This window comes from Sinocyclocheilus anshuiensis, unplaced genomic scaffold (assembly GCF_001515605.1).
Source record: "Sinocyclocheilus anshuiensis isolate Anshui unplaced genomic scaffold, SAMN03320099.WGS_v1.1 scaffold379, whole genome shotgun sequence".
Classification (NCBI taxonomy): domain Eukaryota; kingdom Metazoa; phylum Chordata; class Actinopteri; order Cypriniformes; family Cyprinidae; genus Sinocyclocheilus; species Sinocyclocheilus anshuiensis.
This window is the reverse complement of record NW_015552574.1, coordinates 1,012,567-1,028,239: the sequence shown is the minus strand read 5'-3', so window position 1 is coordinate 1,028,239 and position 15,673 is coordinate 1,012,567. Positions and strand designations below refer to the sequence as shown.

The following is a 15,673-nucleotide window of genomic DNA, read 5'->3' as shown; positions in this document are numbered from 1 at the left end:
GTGGCCAGCCTAAGGCACACCTGTGCAATAATCATGCTGTCTAATCAGCATCTTGATATGCCGCACCTGTGAGGTGGATGGATTATCTCGGCAAAGGAGAAGTGCTCACTAACACAGATTTAGACAGATTTGTGAACAATATTTGAGAGAAATAGGCCTTTTGTGTACATAGAAAAAGTCATGGGTCAGCTCATGACAAATGGGGGCAAAAACAAAAGTGTTGCATTTATAATTTTGTTCAGTGTTTATATTTAAACTTATCTACACATACATTTGAGAGCACATATAAGATACTAATGTTTTGCCAGTTGGTGGATCTCTGCGACTTTTTCAGGTACAAAATGATGCTGCATTAGAGCCACTAGATATTTGGAGTGCAACAAATATATTACTTCTACATTATTGCAGTTTCCATCACTGAACTACACCGAAAAACAGATAATTAAACAATAAATATGTCAAATACCAACTCTGGTGATCTGCTTGCATAGACATACTACATTTTACAATTCTCTGTTTTTACATGACATCCAAAGGAGTAAAAAACATGAAATCATCTCTAGAAGGATGCAGGCTACAAATATCATCTTTAGATTTAGTACAAGTTCTACTACAAGACAAATTTCAAACATATAAGCGGGAAGCTGGAAATAAAAAGGTTTGAAAAACCATCATAAACATATATTCAGTTAAAGTGTCTCCAAACTATGATGCAAGTAAAAAAATGCATAGTGATCTGTCATAAAAATGCCTACTAAATAAACAGGCACTCTTTAGCTGCACAAAAACGTGGCTATTTTTCCTATATTTTCAATTCAATTAAATTACTTTCAGCTAAAGTCTAAAGACGGGGATAATAAAATTAAAATGCTTAACGTTAAGACAAAAGAGAGGTGAAACCTTCACATCAAATAAATGAATAAGATGCAGCTACTCAAAGTATCTGATAAATTAAAAACACTGTTTTAAAAAGATGAGGATTAACATTCATTCATTCAACACCGTATCGCACACACAGAAATACATTTATATATTTACAGTCAAATTAATTACGAGCAATTCACAAAATGACTAATGAATCAAATAATAAAGCATGCTGACATTTACCTAGTTGAGACGTTTTTCTTAACAGCCTTGGTAGGGAAGGGCAGATGACTTTGTTAAATAACACCAATGTTAGAAAAAAATTCCTGTGAGGAATAGACTTATTCACACTCTTCTCAGGCCATCTATTAACATGCAGTCAATAAAATCAACAATACTTTTGTAGTTTCACTTCACTATTACTACTGTTTTTTTCCTGATGGATGTTTAATTTTGTGCTGCAACATCAAAATAACAGAAACTGTTTCAGTATGAGATGCAATAATAAAACATAACTGCATCCTAGATGTAACAGTAAGCAGGAGAGAACCCTCTTTTAAAGCTATGGTTTGTATTGCAACCTGCATTTCTCAATGGCAATGAGGTGCACTTACTGCAAATTAATCATGACGTATAGTCTTCTACTAGTGAAGCTCACACGGCAGGGTCATACTAATCAAGATTTGATATCAGTCTTGATTCAGTCTTCTGTCTGCTGTGTTTAATGCATTAAATTGCAGACTGTTGACCTCTGCACTGGCTGCGATTGGCATCTCTGGATCTGTGCTTGATTGGTTCTTATCTTACTTGGATGAAAATTCCTACCGAGTCAATTGGAAAGGGTCAGTCTCGGTACTCTGTGTTCTCAGGGATTTTAGAAGAATGAACCAACCACTTATACTGTATTTTTGAACCTCATAATAACTGTGCAAATTTACTAAACATTTTTGAATCTCTGTGAATGGGATCGATACAATTACTGTTGTGCACACTTGGGCTTTGTTCTGCATTTATCTCACGTTTAAAGAAACAGTTCACCAAAAAATGAAAATTTGCTAAAAAATGTACTCACACTCAGGCCATTCAAGATGTAGATGAGTTTGTTTCTTCATCAGAACAGATTTGGAAAAAATTAGCATAACGTTACTTGCTAACCAATGGATCCTCTGCAGTGAATGGGTGGCATTAGAATGAGAGTCCAAACAGCTGATAAAAACATCACGATAATACACCAAACTGTGCTTAATCTGTGCATATTTCTCTCCTGATTCAGACGAGACGACTTTTTCACTGGAGAAAGCAATATAATGGAGACTCATTTTGTAGGCAGAAGCAAGAGTTTAAAAAACATGCAGCTTTTCACTTCACCAGATGTAAACTGATGGTCTGGAGTGGTGTGGGTTACTTGTGGATTATTATGATGTTTTTATCAGCTGTTTGGACTCTCATTCTGACGGCACCCATTCACTGCAGAGGATCCACTAGTGAGCAAGTGATGTAATGCTAAATTACTCCAGATCTGTTATGATTAAAAAACTCAATCCACATCTTGGATGACCGGACAGTGAATAAATGTTCATTTTTGGGTCAACTATTCCTTTAAGGATGTTATTATACCAAGATCTTTGTGTATTCTTAAACAACTTCAGTTGATGCAAGTATTTAACATAACAGCATTCACAAAAAATATCTGACTAAACAATTTTAGAGAGAAACAGAGGTTTTTCACACCTCTTGTCTGCAATGTCTGCAGAGATGGTGTGTAAATTGCTGGTTCTCTAATCATATCATCAAAGCTTTTGAGAACGATTAGGCTTTGACTCTTCAGTTTCAACAATCTCACATTTATCGGACCACATTTATTCAATTACAGTGTTCATATATCTTATCATACCAGTAATTATAGTACTACATCTACAGCACAAATTTATTTGAAAGTTCCCAGGGTGCACTCAAATCTTGGTCCAAAAATTCTTGAGCTAAGACTTGAGAAGCCAAACAATAGCTTGCTTGAGTTTTTCCAAATGAAATTGAGGATTAAATAAGATTAAGATTTTAAATAATTAAAAACAATAAATTGCATTCAATAGTAAGAAAGAAAGCTCTGACAAACCTTCAACTAAATTGTGTTATAGACGTAAGCATTTTTTCCCCTTGTATCCTCAAGAACAATGAGGTGTGGATACTGGTTTCATGCATTGATCATAGCAGTGAAAACTCTTTATATGATTAGATTCATTTATTCTGAAGCTCACTTTCAGTTTGCCAAGGGCCACTTTCTATTTCGCATCTAGTCAGTGTTTTTTTTTTTTTTTGTGTGTGTTCATCCAAGCAGCTATCAAAAAGGCCACAGTATCCTGGCACACCAGAAATCCACTTGTGTCAGTTCAAACCTGTATCATCTGCTCATCACGTAAAGAAAATGAATAAGCGAATGAAAGGAAACGAAAATCAAAGTCATATTACTTTGTCAAGTTAGTATATTGGTTTGTGTTCCACAAGAAGGAGTAAAATCATATGGGATGACCTGAGGGTGAGCAAATGATGACAGACATTTCATTTTTGGCTGAACTATTTCTTTAACATGCCACTGAATTGATTGCTAGGCTGCGTTGAGCGCGCTGCTGCAGGAGGGCTTGTTGTTTTGCATTCTGTGCTGCAATTTATGACCCACGTACAGGTCACTGAGTGCAGTGGCAGCGAAGGAAGAAACTTGCAGTCTATCTTAAATGCCTGCCAAGCTGCATCTCAATGCTAAAGCAGTCCCTGTACCGGCAAGAGGCGACACAGGACCCCAGGGGTTTACAAGTGAAACGCACACACGAGATTGTGTTTTTATTCTATTAAATGATGCTATCAATACATATTTTTATTGATTTGACTTTATTTCATCCAATATGTTTTCATTTTAAGTAAATTAATAACACCCAAAATCAGAATTTTCATCATTCACCCTCGTATCGTACCAAACTCAAGACTTGCTTTCCTCTGTGGAACACAAAATTATGATTTTGAAGAAATACTGTATACTCATCACACAAAACGTTTTTCTTGCAATTCTGCGTTTACATCTCACGATTCAGTTTATAGCTCGTGAGTCTTACTTTTTTCTCAGAGCTGTGAATCTGAGGTTATGTCAGGATCATGGACCTGTTTTGTCGTGTCTTTGCCCGTTTCTGTTCATGTTTTCCCTTTTTTGGTCATGTTCCTGTCCGTTTAGTTTATTAGTCATTCAGTGCACCTGTGTTTGTTAATTATCCCTTGCATTTAAGTTCAAGTCTGTGCTCTCTGTCTTTGTCTGAGATTGTATGTCAACCCATGTGTTACCTGTGTTCCTGTCTGCCCAGTGTTATCCCTTGGCTTTTGGAGTTAAAAGACTATTGTGTGAGTTTACGCCTTGTCTCCTCGTTCCTCGCTCCTCTCCGTAGGCTAGTGTGACAGGTTACATCTCACAATTCTGTTTTTTTATGGAAAAGATAATAATAATTGGCATATTCTCACACTTTTGACTTTTTTTTCCCCCTTGAAATTGCAAGTTTATTACTCACAATTCTGACATTTCTTCTTAGAATTCCAAGTTTACATCTTGCAATTTTGAATTTATCATGCAATTCTGAGTTCATATCTCGCAATTCTGACTTTTTTCTCAGAATTCTGAGTTTACATCTTACAATTGTAAATTTATATCACACAATTCTGAGTTTATATCTTGCAGTTCTGAATTTATATTATGTAATTTCGAGTTAATATCTAGCAATTCTGACTTTTTTAACCAGAATTCGTAGTTTATATCTTGCAATTCTGACTTTTTTTTCTTAGAATTGCAAGTTAATATTTCACAATTCTGAGTTTATATCTCACAGTTCTAACTTTTTCCTCCGAATTGCAAGAAACAAAGTCTGAATTGTGAGATGTACACTCAGAATTGCGAGATAAAAAGACGCAATTACCACAATTACCTATTGATAGTAGTGTAGCGATTAATGAAGTACAGCTCAAACACAAGTCACTTTTAAACCAAACAGCTGAGCTTTGGTCAACACTGAATACACTGACCAACTTGAACATGAAATTTTGTTTTATTATTTTATTGATTTATTTTAATCTTAGAAATTAAAATACATAGAACAATGGTAGAAAACAGGCTTATAATATTAATCTCTGCCATATGGCATAAACTTTATGATGTTATGGGTTGTACCAAATCACAATCTTAGGGTTGTTAATGCATTTAATAAGCTAACTTAAGCTAACATAAGCTAATAACAACACAGTTATTACAGCATATGAGTCAGACTGGTCTATCACGATATGTTTATAATATAATAAATATATAAGATAATATCAGCCTCATATAGTGGAATACCGCTGGTATCCTGAGGCTCATGAATATTACTAACGAGAATAATTAATAACGAGGCGTTCGAACAGTAGCACTAAACGATTGGCTGAGAAGGCACCATACTGCTGATGAATTTACGAATTCTACTACGGGAAAGGATTGAGCTTATGTTTATTAAATAGGTGGCGTGAATACCTGCGTAATGTTAGGAAGCAATATGGACATATTAATATTCATGCGCTGCGCTTTCGTTATAGTACGACGCGCGCGGATGAAGGGCGGGTGTTTATTGCACCTCGTCACCTGTCATTAATTCACCTCTGCAATGGGATCCACAAGTGCATGAATGAGGAGTGCTCGATGTCTTGTCGCCTCTCAGATGATAGCCACAGAAAAACTTCTGCTTTATGACAAATTAACAATAATGGCCGTGTCTAATGAACATACCTTCTCCTTTTTCCCGCCGCCCCTTTCTTCACTTCCGGTACAGCGGACCACGCCCCATGTTTGTTTGCAGTCCTTCGATTTATTTGCATTTCTGTTTTAAATTCTTTTTGGTTGAGTCACCCTCCACAACTAGCTAATATTAACATTGTCACAAGTTTTACTGCCAGGAAACTACAATTATTCATTTTTGTAAGATATTCTGAGAAGTCTAGCTGTCTTGCTTGCAATTCTGGCAGGCACAAATATATGTCTATGTTTAAATGGTTTCATTTTAAGGAACTGCCTGATAAATGAAAACTTAAAAAGCAAGGTATCAGCACTAGTGAAAAAGTTTGTGACATATTCTGCATGTTTAATTCATGATGAGTGGTCTGAATGTGTTTTTCTGTGATGTTCTTGTCATTTCAGCGCACGGCTGTAAAAACTGCATAATACTGTCCTATTTGGAACATCAAGGTAAAATGAACATCAACTTGATTTATCTTCAAACTGGTCTTTTCTGGTGTTAGAACAGCAGGCCAAACCAACCAACTGGCATAAAAACTGCACTGCATTGCCTTGAAATAATGAAATAAATGATGATTTAAAGATCCTGGCAGACCAGAAGACCTGGCTGAACTTGTAATTGTCACATTGTGCTTCCTCACCGGGGCATAGAGGAGAAACAATAATGTACAGTATGTGGAAAATAATGTGTTTTTTTTTTACTTTAAACCGCATAAACACATTTCATTACACCAAATACACAAAATAATGTTCTTTTTAGCAGCATCATATTACCCTTTTAACCTAAAACTGTATAGCAGCTGTATTTATGCTTTTTTTCATAGCCTAATTGTTTATATGATTCCTAATTAAGTTTTTTTTTTTATTAATCAAGGTATTGTTTTATTCTATTGTTCTCCACTGAAAAGTTGAATGCAATTAGTTTAGCTATTATGCCAAAAAGGATAACACTATTAAACACGCTTTATTCGATACAGTTATCATACTGCACCCCCTGGTGTTTGAAAACTGTGTGCTGTGATTAGAGCATTGTAATTAGTTGAGTAACTTACAAGATACATAATTAAGGCAGACTTTGAAACAGAATGTGTTATTTAAATAGTGATATATAGTATTATCATGGTGAATGCTCTGCTTACATGTCTGCTTATCCATGACCACTTCACGTAGTACAATAGTAACGAGCCATATATTATTTTACTCACAAGCTTAGTGTCTACATCTACAAGACAATGACAACCTCAGAAAACATGCACACAAAAAAAATTATTATTTTAAAAATTAATAGCTAGCCTATATAGTTCTATATCCTTAATTTGTCCATTTTTAAATTATCTATATTGAAAGATCTCTTGAATATTCTGAATCATTTAATTCAGTGTAAGTACTTAAATATATTAATACATATTTAAAATAGCAATTTTTGGTTTGCATGAAGTTGTTAAGTGCTGCAACTGTTAGGCATCGCAGAAGCTTTCCTAACAGAAAATGACAAAACCAAACTTTTATTGTATTTTCAAACATAGTCTCGACATGTAAACTGCATTATTTCTAATTGAATACAGCTGGCAATTCTTATTCAAATTTGAATGTTTGTATCTATAAATAACTGTATGATATTGATTTGTGCTGTCATTTGCACTTCTGAACACTCACTTCACAAGTTGCAATGAACTTTAATCCTTGAATAAAAGTAAGATTAATAGCTGAATATTGACTGAATGGGACCTAACAAAAAAGCAATGTGAAAACTGAATTCTTCCAACAATAAAGAAATAATTATTTTATAGTATTATAGAAAACTGTCTCCTTGATGGGGGATCAGTTTTCTCAAAAGCTCACTATAGATAAAATCATCGGTTCAAAATGAATGAATAATTGAATAATTAAGTAATTACGATCTTTAACCTTAAAACAATCAACTATGGTCTTGTGTACGAGCACTTTTTATCTTCAGAAAATACCTAAAATTACTTGTGTGTCTCTCTTTGCCCCAATACACTACCAGTTTAATAATACTGTGTTAGTGTGAGTGCCACAGTCTTCTTCCTCTGCTGATAGTAACAGGAACCGGGGCTGTGGTATATTTGTGGCCACAGATCGCACACACTACGGAGAAGTTCTTTTCCTGCTGTTTTACAACTTCAAAAACTCAACAGATGTCATCATAAAAAAAAACAAAAACAGTTTTACACATAATGAAATAAACAGCACTCCTGAATTTTTTATTTTTTTTTAATTATGTACAGTCACAGGAGATGAAGACTGCAGTCATATTAGTAGTCTAATAAGTTTTTGTTTTGTTTGCTTGGAGAAAGTTCAACCAAAAGCGAACATTCCGTCATCATGTACTCACCCTCCACTTGTTCCAAACCTTCTGTTGTTCTTTTTTTTTGTGTTGAACACTAAAGAAGATATTTTAAACAACTGTTGGTAACCAAACAGTTGATGGTGGCCATTGACTTACATAGTATTCATATGGACGTCAATGACTACCGTCAACTGTTTGGTTATCAACATTTTTCAAAACATGTTCTTTTGTAGTCAACAGAAGAAAGAAACTCATACAGATTGGGAACAACTTGCGGGTAAATTTAAATTTTTTGGGGAACTAACCCTTTAACATGACATTTATTTAGACATCTTTCACTTGTGAAATGAATGAAGGAGTGATTTTTTTACAATGGCACCAATAACTGAAAACGTGTGTTTATATGCTTTTTGTGGGCGTGGTCAATAGAATGAATAATTACTTTTAAATTCGTCATCATGTACTCACCCTCCACTTGTTCCAAACCTTCTGTTGTTCTTTTTTTTTGTGTTGAACACTAAAGAAGATATTTTAAACAACTGTTGGTAACCAAACAGTTGATGGTGGCCATTGACTTACATAGTATTCATATGGACGTCAATGACTACCGTCAACTGTTTGGTTATCAACATTTTTCAAAACATGTTCTTTTGTAGTCAACAGAAGAAAGAAACTCATACAGATTGGGAACAACTTGCGGGTAAATTTAAATTTTTTGGGGAACTAACCCTTTAACATGACATTTATTTAGACATCTTTCACTTGTGAAATTAATGAAGGAGTGATTTTTTTACAATGGCACCAATAACTGAAAACGTGTGTTTATATGCTTTTTGTGGGCGTAGTCAATAGAATGAATAATTACTTTTAAATTTCACATGCACTAAACACCAAATGTATGTAAAAAAAATAAATAACAATAATAAAATAAAAGATGCCACACACACATATAGATATATACACACCCTGGCAGCCAAATTTCATCGTGCCACACATGCCTTTGCATCTGTAATCTAGCGTAAATCTCGCCCCGCCTTCCTCTTAATTAATGCAGCGGCGGTTTTACCGTAATTAAACTAGAAGAGCGCACTATAAACGTTTTGTTACAAGTGGCAGTCCTTATGCAATAAAATCTAAATAATACCCTAGACAAAAGTAGTGCGTAACTGGATATAACTGGCAATAACTGAGTGGCTATAATCTACTTTAGAGTTGAAATGAATCGGCTCATTTATGCGCGCTACTCGCCTGCGACGTCGCATACAAAAACCCGCAAACAGCTCGGTTAAATTACTTGTATCGAAAGCCAAAGCCGCGTTTTGATCTGAGGTGTTTCCTACCGCTCATTTCTGGGTTATGTGCGCAAGCCGTTTTCATATTTAGGGCAAAATGGCGTAGTGGTCGTCTGAGGGAAGATCCTTAATGCGCTTGTGGACTACTTGGACTTTCCTAATGCGTCTTGACGAAGTGGAGTACGGTATTGCATACTGAGGGGTGTATACCTCCACGATGCGTTTCGCGAGAAAGGGGTAACTTCGTTTCTAGGCAGTTGTTCTGGGGGACTTCTGTATATTTAACACTACTTTGGTAGGTGGGAAGAGGAAGAATGAAAGAGGTCTTCCAACGGAGCGGTCGTAAACATGAACGGTGCCCTTTACATTTCGTTTTTCCAAGGTCAGCTGGAGTCCGCACTGGAACAGGTAGTGCAGCTCGCCGTTCAGGAAATCACCAAGACTGTTGGGGCCACGTTGAATTCAATGCTATTGGAAACGGCCACCAAAGAGCAAGAAAATCAGCGTTTAAGGGCGACCCTTCAGTCTCGTGGAGGGAACGGGAATAGCAATGCGTCTAAGAGAAAAACAGACAAGAACGATGAAACAAAGCAACACGCCCCCAGTCAAAGCCCTGAATGTGGCGTTCAATCTGAAACGCTCAGGCGTGACCAGAAAGCGCGAGCAGTTGGTAAGGCTATTTGAGTGCAAACCATGTTTTCATTGAATGGAAATGAAGAAAACGTGTTGGGTATCTTGTTCAATAATCCGTGTTATTGAAACGCTCGTGTTTACAATGCAAATGTGACTCGATGGCTTGGTGCGCAGTGGCGAGGTTTATGAAAACAAGGGTATGCACCATTTTGAACGGAAGGAGGAAGTCGTAATAAACTTGGTCTGCTTTTGCACCCATGGATTTCAATTCCCTTATTTTGGTTAAACGCCCTTGTATTTTAGAAACGTGGCAGGAATGACCCTGTAGTTAAACCCAAACCAAGCCCTGATGGAAAATCCAGCTTTAGATGGTAACTCTGTTTTTTGAACATGGTAGATGGTTTCTAGGTGGTCTAAGTTGGTCATTAGCTGGTTGACTAGTTCCTAAAACCGTCTTGACCAACTGTTTTCTTGCTGGTCCAAGATGGTCATTTAGCACCAAGTAATGAGCATCTTAAACCAACTACAAACCATCTACCATGCAAAACACAACTACTAGAATACATGTTTGATTTATAAGTCTTAACTTATTTATTTTCTTCAGTTCAGATAGTAATTAAGATAAACTGGTCCACAGATCTCACTTTTTTTTAAAACCAATCATTTACTCAGTTGGAGGAAGTGTGTAAGTCTACATAATTGTGCATGGGAGACTGTAGAGAAACAACGCATTGTTTTAGTCTGAATGTTTTTTCTTTGTTGAGTGGAATTGTATGATTGAAGGAAGTTTTTGATGTCTGGTCTTTGAAATGAATCTTAGTCAGCAGTCTTCAGGCCTGTGTGGGCATGTATGCATAGATCTTTTAATGTTTGGAGTATGGCTGACTTGTTGTGACTGCTGCCAATGGCTGGTTTGGGTGATGACGCTTCTGTCGTTGAGCTGCTCCTTAGCGCTGCTTTCCATACTGCGGTGATGGTAGCCATGGGGAGTGTGCCTTTGCCTTGCATTTTGGCCAATGGAGGTGGTTAGAAGAAGCCACACCTACCAGACTCTGCGGAGGGTATCCATGGTTGGGTTTTCAGGGGGGAGTATCATGAGAGTCTTCATCCTAAGCAGAGACTGCAGCCAAATCACAAAGGAGCCCAATGATCCGCTTTGATGTCATAGCTTGGCGTGTCAACATGCACACAAAGAGTTTTTTTTCAAAAATGCACCATTTAATTCGTTTGCAATAGATGCACCACTAAAATTGAATGAGAATATCTGATCTTGATTCATTTAAGTCATCATGGAAGTTACATATGCTTCAAAAATTGTATTTGAATAGGTAAATCGATATTATTTTCAATTGCAGCTTTCTTAAAGTCAGCACTAAGGCTCAACAGTAAGGATGGCCCATTGGGGCCATTGTGAGAGGCTTTCAGCAATGCACACTTGTGATATTATCTGTAAAAACAATTGTTAAAAAATGTTCTGCATTGTATGCTATCATTTTCTCTCAAAATTAATGGAGTGAAATTATAGCTATATATACATATGTAGCAATAAAATATTTATGAAAAGGAAAACTGTAAAGAAAGCCCTATATTTCTGGCAAAATATAAAGACACATTGCGAAAAAAAAAATTTTTTTTTTACATTTTATTTGCTTTAAATATCAAATCAATTGCGAAAGGATAAAGTCACTGCGTGCTTTCACATTGAGCAGCATTAACTACACAGAGCCGTTGTTCACTGATGAGAAGCGCAAAAAATTTACACCATTTTTAGGAACTCAAAATTTGCCTCTAAAATCTATATATTTGTGTACATATGTATATTTGCTAGATATTTATTTTATTATAACTTTAGTGGGAAAACTTGACCACTTTTTACTTCTGTTAGTATATAATATCTTTGACAATTAGATGTTAATATTGTTCATTGTGTATTTTATGCTTCGACAGTAGGCTAGTGAATGGCATTTCATATTGCCTAGCAAGTGTTGCACATTTTCATTAGTGAGCCAGGTTGTAAATTACATAGTTTAAGATTGAAGAACGAATATTTACAATATCAGACATTTTCCAACATCACTAGTTTTTTTTTTATTAATTTTTTTTTACTTTCTATGGTGCATCTGCTCCAGTGAAAGATTTTACACCATTTTTAGGAACTCAAAATTTGCCTCTAAAATCTATATATTTGTGTACATATGTATATTTGCTAGATATTTATTTTATTATAACTTTAGTGGGAAAACTTGACCACTTTTTACTTCTGTTAGTATATAATATCTTTGACAATTAGATGTTAATATTGTTCATTGTGTATTTTATGCTTCGACAGTAGGCTAAGGCATTTAGGCACTTCTAGATGTGGTCTTTCAGTTGTCTGATAAAAATGGGCTGTGTACAGTCGGAGGAATGCAGAGGACTACATGCGGTGCATTTTAAAGGCTGTATTTCTGCAGGAAGGTGCATTTCATACAAGTTCCAAGATAAGCGTCCAAATCAAAATTCAGACCTGCAGCACTTCTGATTTGAATACAAGCCACGTATACCCTGTCACTATAAGAAGTGCTTAGGTAATTATGTTGAGATTACTAACGATTCCTCTTCTGTCCTAAAATACAGATTTTTGGAGATGCCTAAACCTTTTAAAACCTCAAACTGAAATGCTTTGACAGTCTGTTGATAATTTGACTGTTTCGTGTTACGTTGGGTTTAAATTTAAAAAAGGATCAATTTGCTCAGTTTGTGAACATGCTAAAAAGAATTATTATATCTGTACATTAATTTTTGTTCTTAATAAATGCATCAGTTTTGCAGGGTTTTTAGTAAAAATCGATGTACTTGGTTTTGCAGTGTAAGCTTCCTAATGTGACCATCATAAGTTTGTACATACAATATGGTAGTATGCAAATGTTATTATAGGTCAGGCTTAAAATACACCATTCAATTTTATACAGTCCATCAGTTCCATTTCTGCATCAACAGATACGCATTCGTAGTGGCATTTTTCTTAGATTGATTCAGATCTTGACATGGCATAATTGAGACTTTAAATCTGAAAATTTCTTGCAGAAAGTAGGGAGCGATGCAAATTGGTGTGTTCTCATAAATGTCAGCCAGCGGCTTTATTTTGTGCCTTTCTCTGCAGTGTGTAGATGGTGCAGAGAGTGATTAGAGAACCTACAGGCTATAACTACCTGTTTGTGTCACAAGAACTTTACAGATGGATTTTTCTGAGTAAATATATCATAATGTCTCCATTTTCAGGTCAGTTAAAATCTGTTATGGAACATGTGCTGGAATTCGCTGTTTGTGAGCTGACTAAAATCGTGGAAGACAGCTTTGACGACCTGCTCTCGGAGTTCACCAAGAAGGAGCAGGAAAACCAGATATTAAAAGAGCAGTTACAGGACAAGAACATAGTGGAGGACAGTGATGTGCTTGCTGTGGAAACGGAGGACCGCGAAAACGACTCTGCCTCTCCTAGCAGTTCCAAAGCGGAAAAGCAAGAGTCGAAAGGCCTGCAGGACCAATCGCACAAAAAAGAGTGGGAAAAAACTGAAACCACAAATGGTACAAACTGTTTTATTGTCTAGTAGTTGATAATTAGAATGCATGTACACTACCGTTCAAAGGTTTGGGGTCTGTAAGATGCTTTTGAAGAATGCTCACCCAGGCTACATTTATTTGATCAAAAATACAGTAGCCTATAAACAGTAATATTACAAAATATTATTAAATGTAAACAATTACAATTTTTAATTTTAAAATATTTTAAAATGTAATTTATTCCTGTGATGCAAAGCTGAATTTTCAGCATTATTACTCCAGTCTTCAGTGTTTATTATTTTACATATAAATATTATATTATCAATGCTGAAAACAGTTGTGCTGCTTAATTTTTTGTGAAAACCTTTACATTTTCTTTATTTGAAGTAGATTTTTTTTGTAACATAAAATCTTTAGTGTCACCCTTAATCAGTTGAATGCATCCCTCCTGAATAAAAGTATTAATTTCTTAAATAAAAAAATAACTAAATAAAACCTACTGACCCTGGTAGTGTAAAGTTGGATATAATCACTTCTTTTTGTGGAAAGAATTTACTCCCAATGAATTGTGCCCACTGATAACATTGTTTATTTGCATGCGCTGTCCGTGTTGCTTTAGGGATCGGTTCACTAAACGAATTATGAAAATCAGGTAACTGTAATCCTATCTAATCCTATTTGTTTGATGCAGTTCCCTAACTTTCAGGCTGATTCTGAGTACTAAGTTGTGGAGGGTTCAGACTATCGTGATATGGCTTACTTAACTGTAACTATATCATTCCTCTACCTGGAACCTGGAACCTGAAACGTCTCTGAATGAAGTTCTCAATGTTCCTGTATCTGTCGTTGGGTATCAGGCTGGAAATGCAACTGTTGTCCATCGTTTGATTGGCTCCTACGATCAATAAAAATGTACACAAACATTACTTTTAAATAAAATTCTGTTTAGTGCCCACTTTCCATGGGCAGAAATCAATTGTAGCAGGCTTTTGAGAATAAGATGCAATCAGATTTTTCATAGAAGGCATGTCTGTGCTAAAAAATTACTCTTGAGTTCATTTAAATATGGCTGGTGTGGAGCTAATGTTAAAAAGCTGATGTAAAATGCTGAGTATTCAATATAATATACCCAATGTTCAAAGGTAATATTATACGAACATTTCATTTCCCCTTTTATTAACGCATTATATTGGCACGCCTCAGTTTATTGTTCAGTGGCGGACAGACCAGAAACAAAAGTACTTTATTGTTTTTCCATCTGTTCTTTGGGTTTCATTCAGACTTCTATTTTTAAACTGTTATGCAAAAACAAAGCAGACCAGGCCAACGATTCGGCTCACAATAAACGTCTTTTTTTCAGATTGATAGCGCCTGCATTGCAGGTAATTATTGAATAAGACCCAGGTGTTTGTACTGAAATATGGTCATGTTTTTCAGTTATTATAACAATTAAATTTCATTCTAACTAGTTATTGCTTTCAAATGCAAAAAATCACTTTTAAAATCGAATTTTATGTCGTGTACAAGTGAACTGCAACAAAACATCTCTGGATATTTTAATGCGAAATCAGCAGATAAAGGTCATTTGGTTTCCAATTTCCTTAAGTGTGTAACCCTACTTATTTTAAATGAATGGAGATAATTAAACTTGAAAAATAAGTCATTATTTTTCATTTCCATCTCTATGATGTTTTCTTTTTTTTTTTTTTTTTCCCAACAGAACCAGACAAGCAGACTGTCATTGCAGTGGCTCAGGACTGGGTGCCCATCCTGGACAAAGTCTTCGGGCAGAAGTGGTGCAGTGACCTCTGGCAGTTCAAAGAGGTCACCACCAGTAAAGAGGAGCGCACTGGGCTGAGCTCGGGCTCGGTGCTCTTCTAAAGATGATGCACAAGAAAGCAGTTTGCTCAACAGTTTGCAGTTTGCTGAAGACAAGCAGACTAAGGACATGGATTACTGGAACCATGTCCTGTGGTCTGATGAGACCAAGATAAACTTACTTGGTTCAAATGGTGACAAGCGTGTGGCGGCAACCAGGTGAGGAGTACAAAGACAAGTTTGTCTTACCTACAGTCAAGCATGGTGGTGGGAGTGTCATGGTCTGGGGCTGCATGAGTGCTGCCGGCACTGGGGAGCTACAGCTCATTGAGGGAACCATGAATGCCAACATGTACAGTGACATACTGAAGCAGAGCATGATCCCCTCCCTTCGGAGACTGGGCCACAGGGCAATAT

The 15,673-nt window shown here is 36.0% G+C and overlaps 1 protein-coding gene and 1 pseudogene across 1 annotated transcript in view; one reads left to right on the top strand and one right to left on the bottom strand.

The window, feature by feature from the left end:
- Positions 1–2,650, bottom strand: part of LOC107665119 (perforin-1-like) — a 9,255-nt pseudogene extending 6,605 nt beyond the window's left edge.
- Positions 2,651–9,368: 6,718 nt separating this feature from the next.
- Positions 9,369–15,673, top strand: part of LOC107665118 (zinc finger protein 180-like) — a 9,052-nt gene continuing 2,747 nt past the window's right edge. Inside the window, exons 1-3 of the mRNA XM_016455876.1 lie at positions 9,369–9,932; positions 13,157–13,462; positions 15,159–15,302. Of these exons, the coding sequence (XP_016311362.1) occupies positions 9,611–9,932; positions 13,157–13,462; positions 15,159–15,302 (772 nt within the window). The 5' untranslated portion in view covers positions 9,369–9,610. The remainder of the gene's footprint in view (positions 9,933–13,156; positions 13,463–15,158; positions 15,303–15,673) is intronic.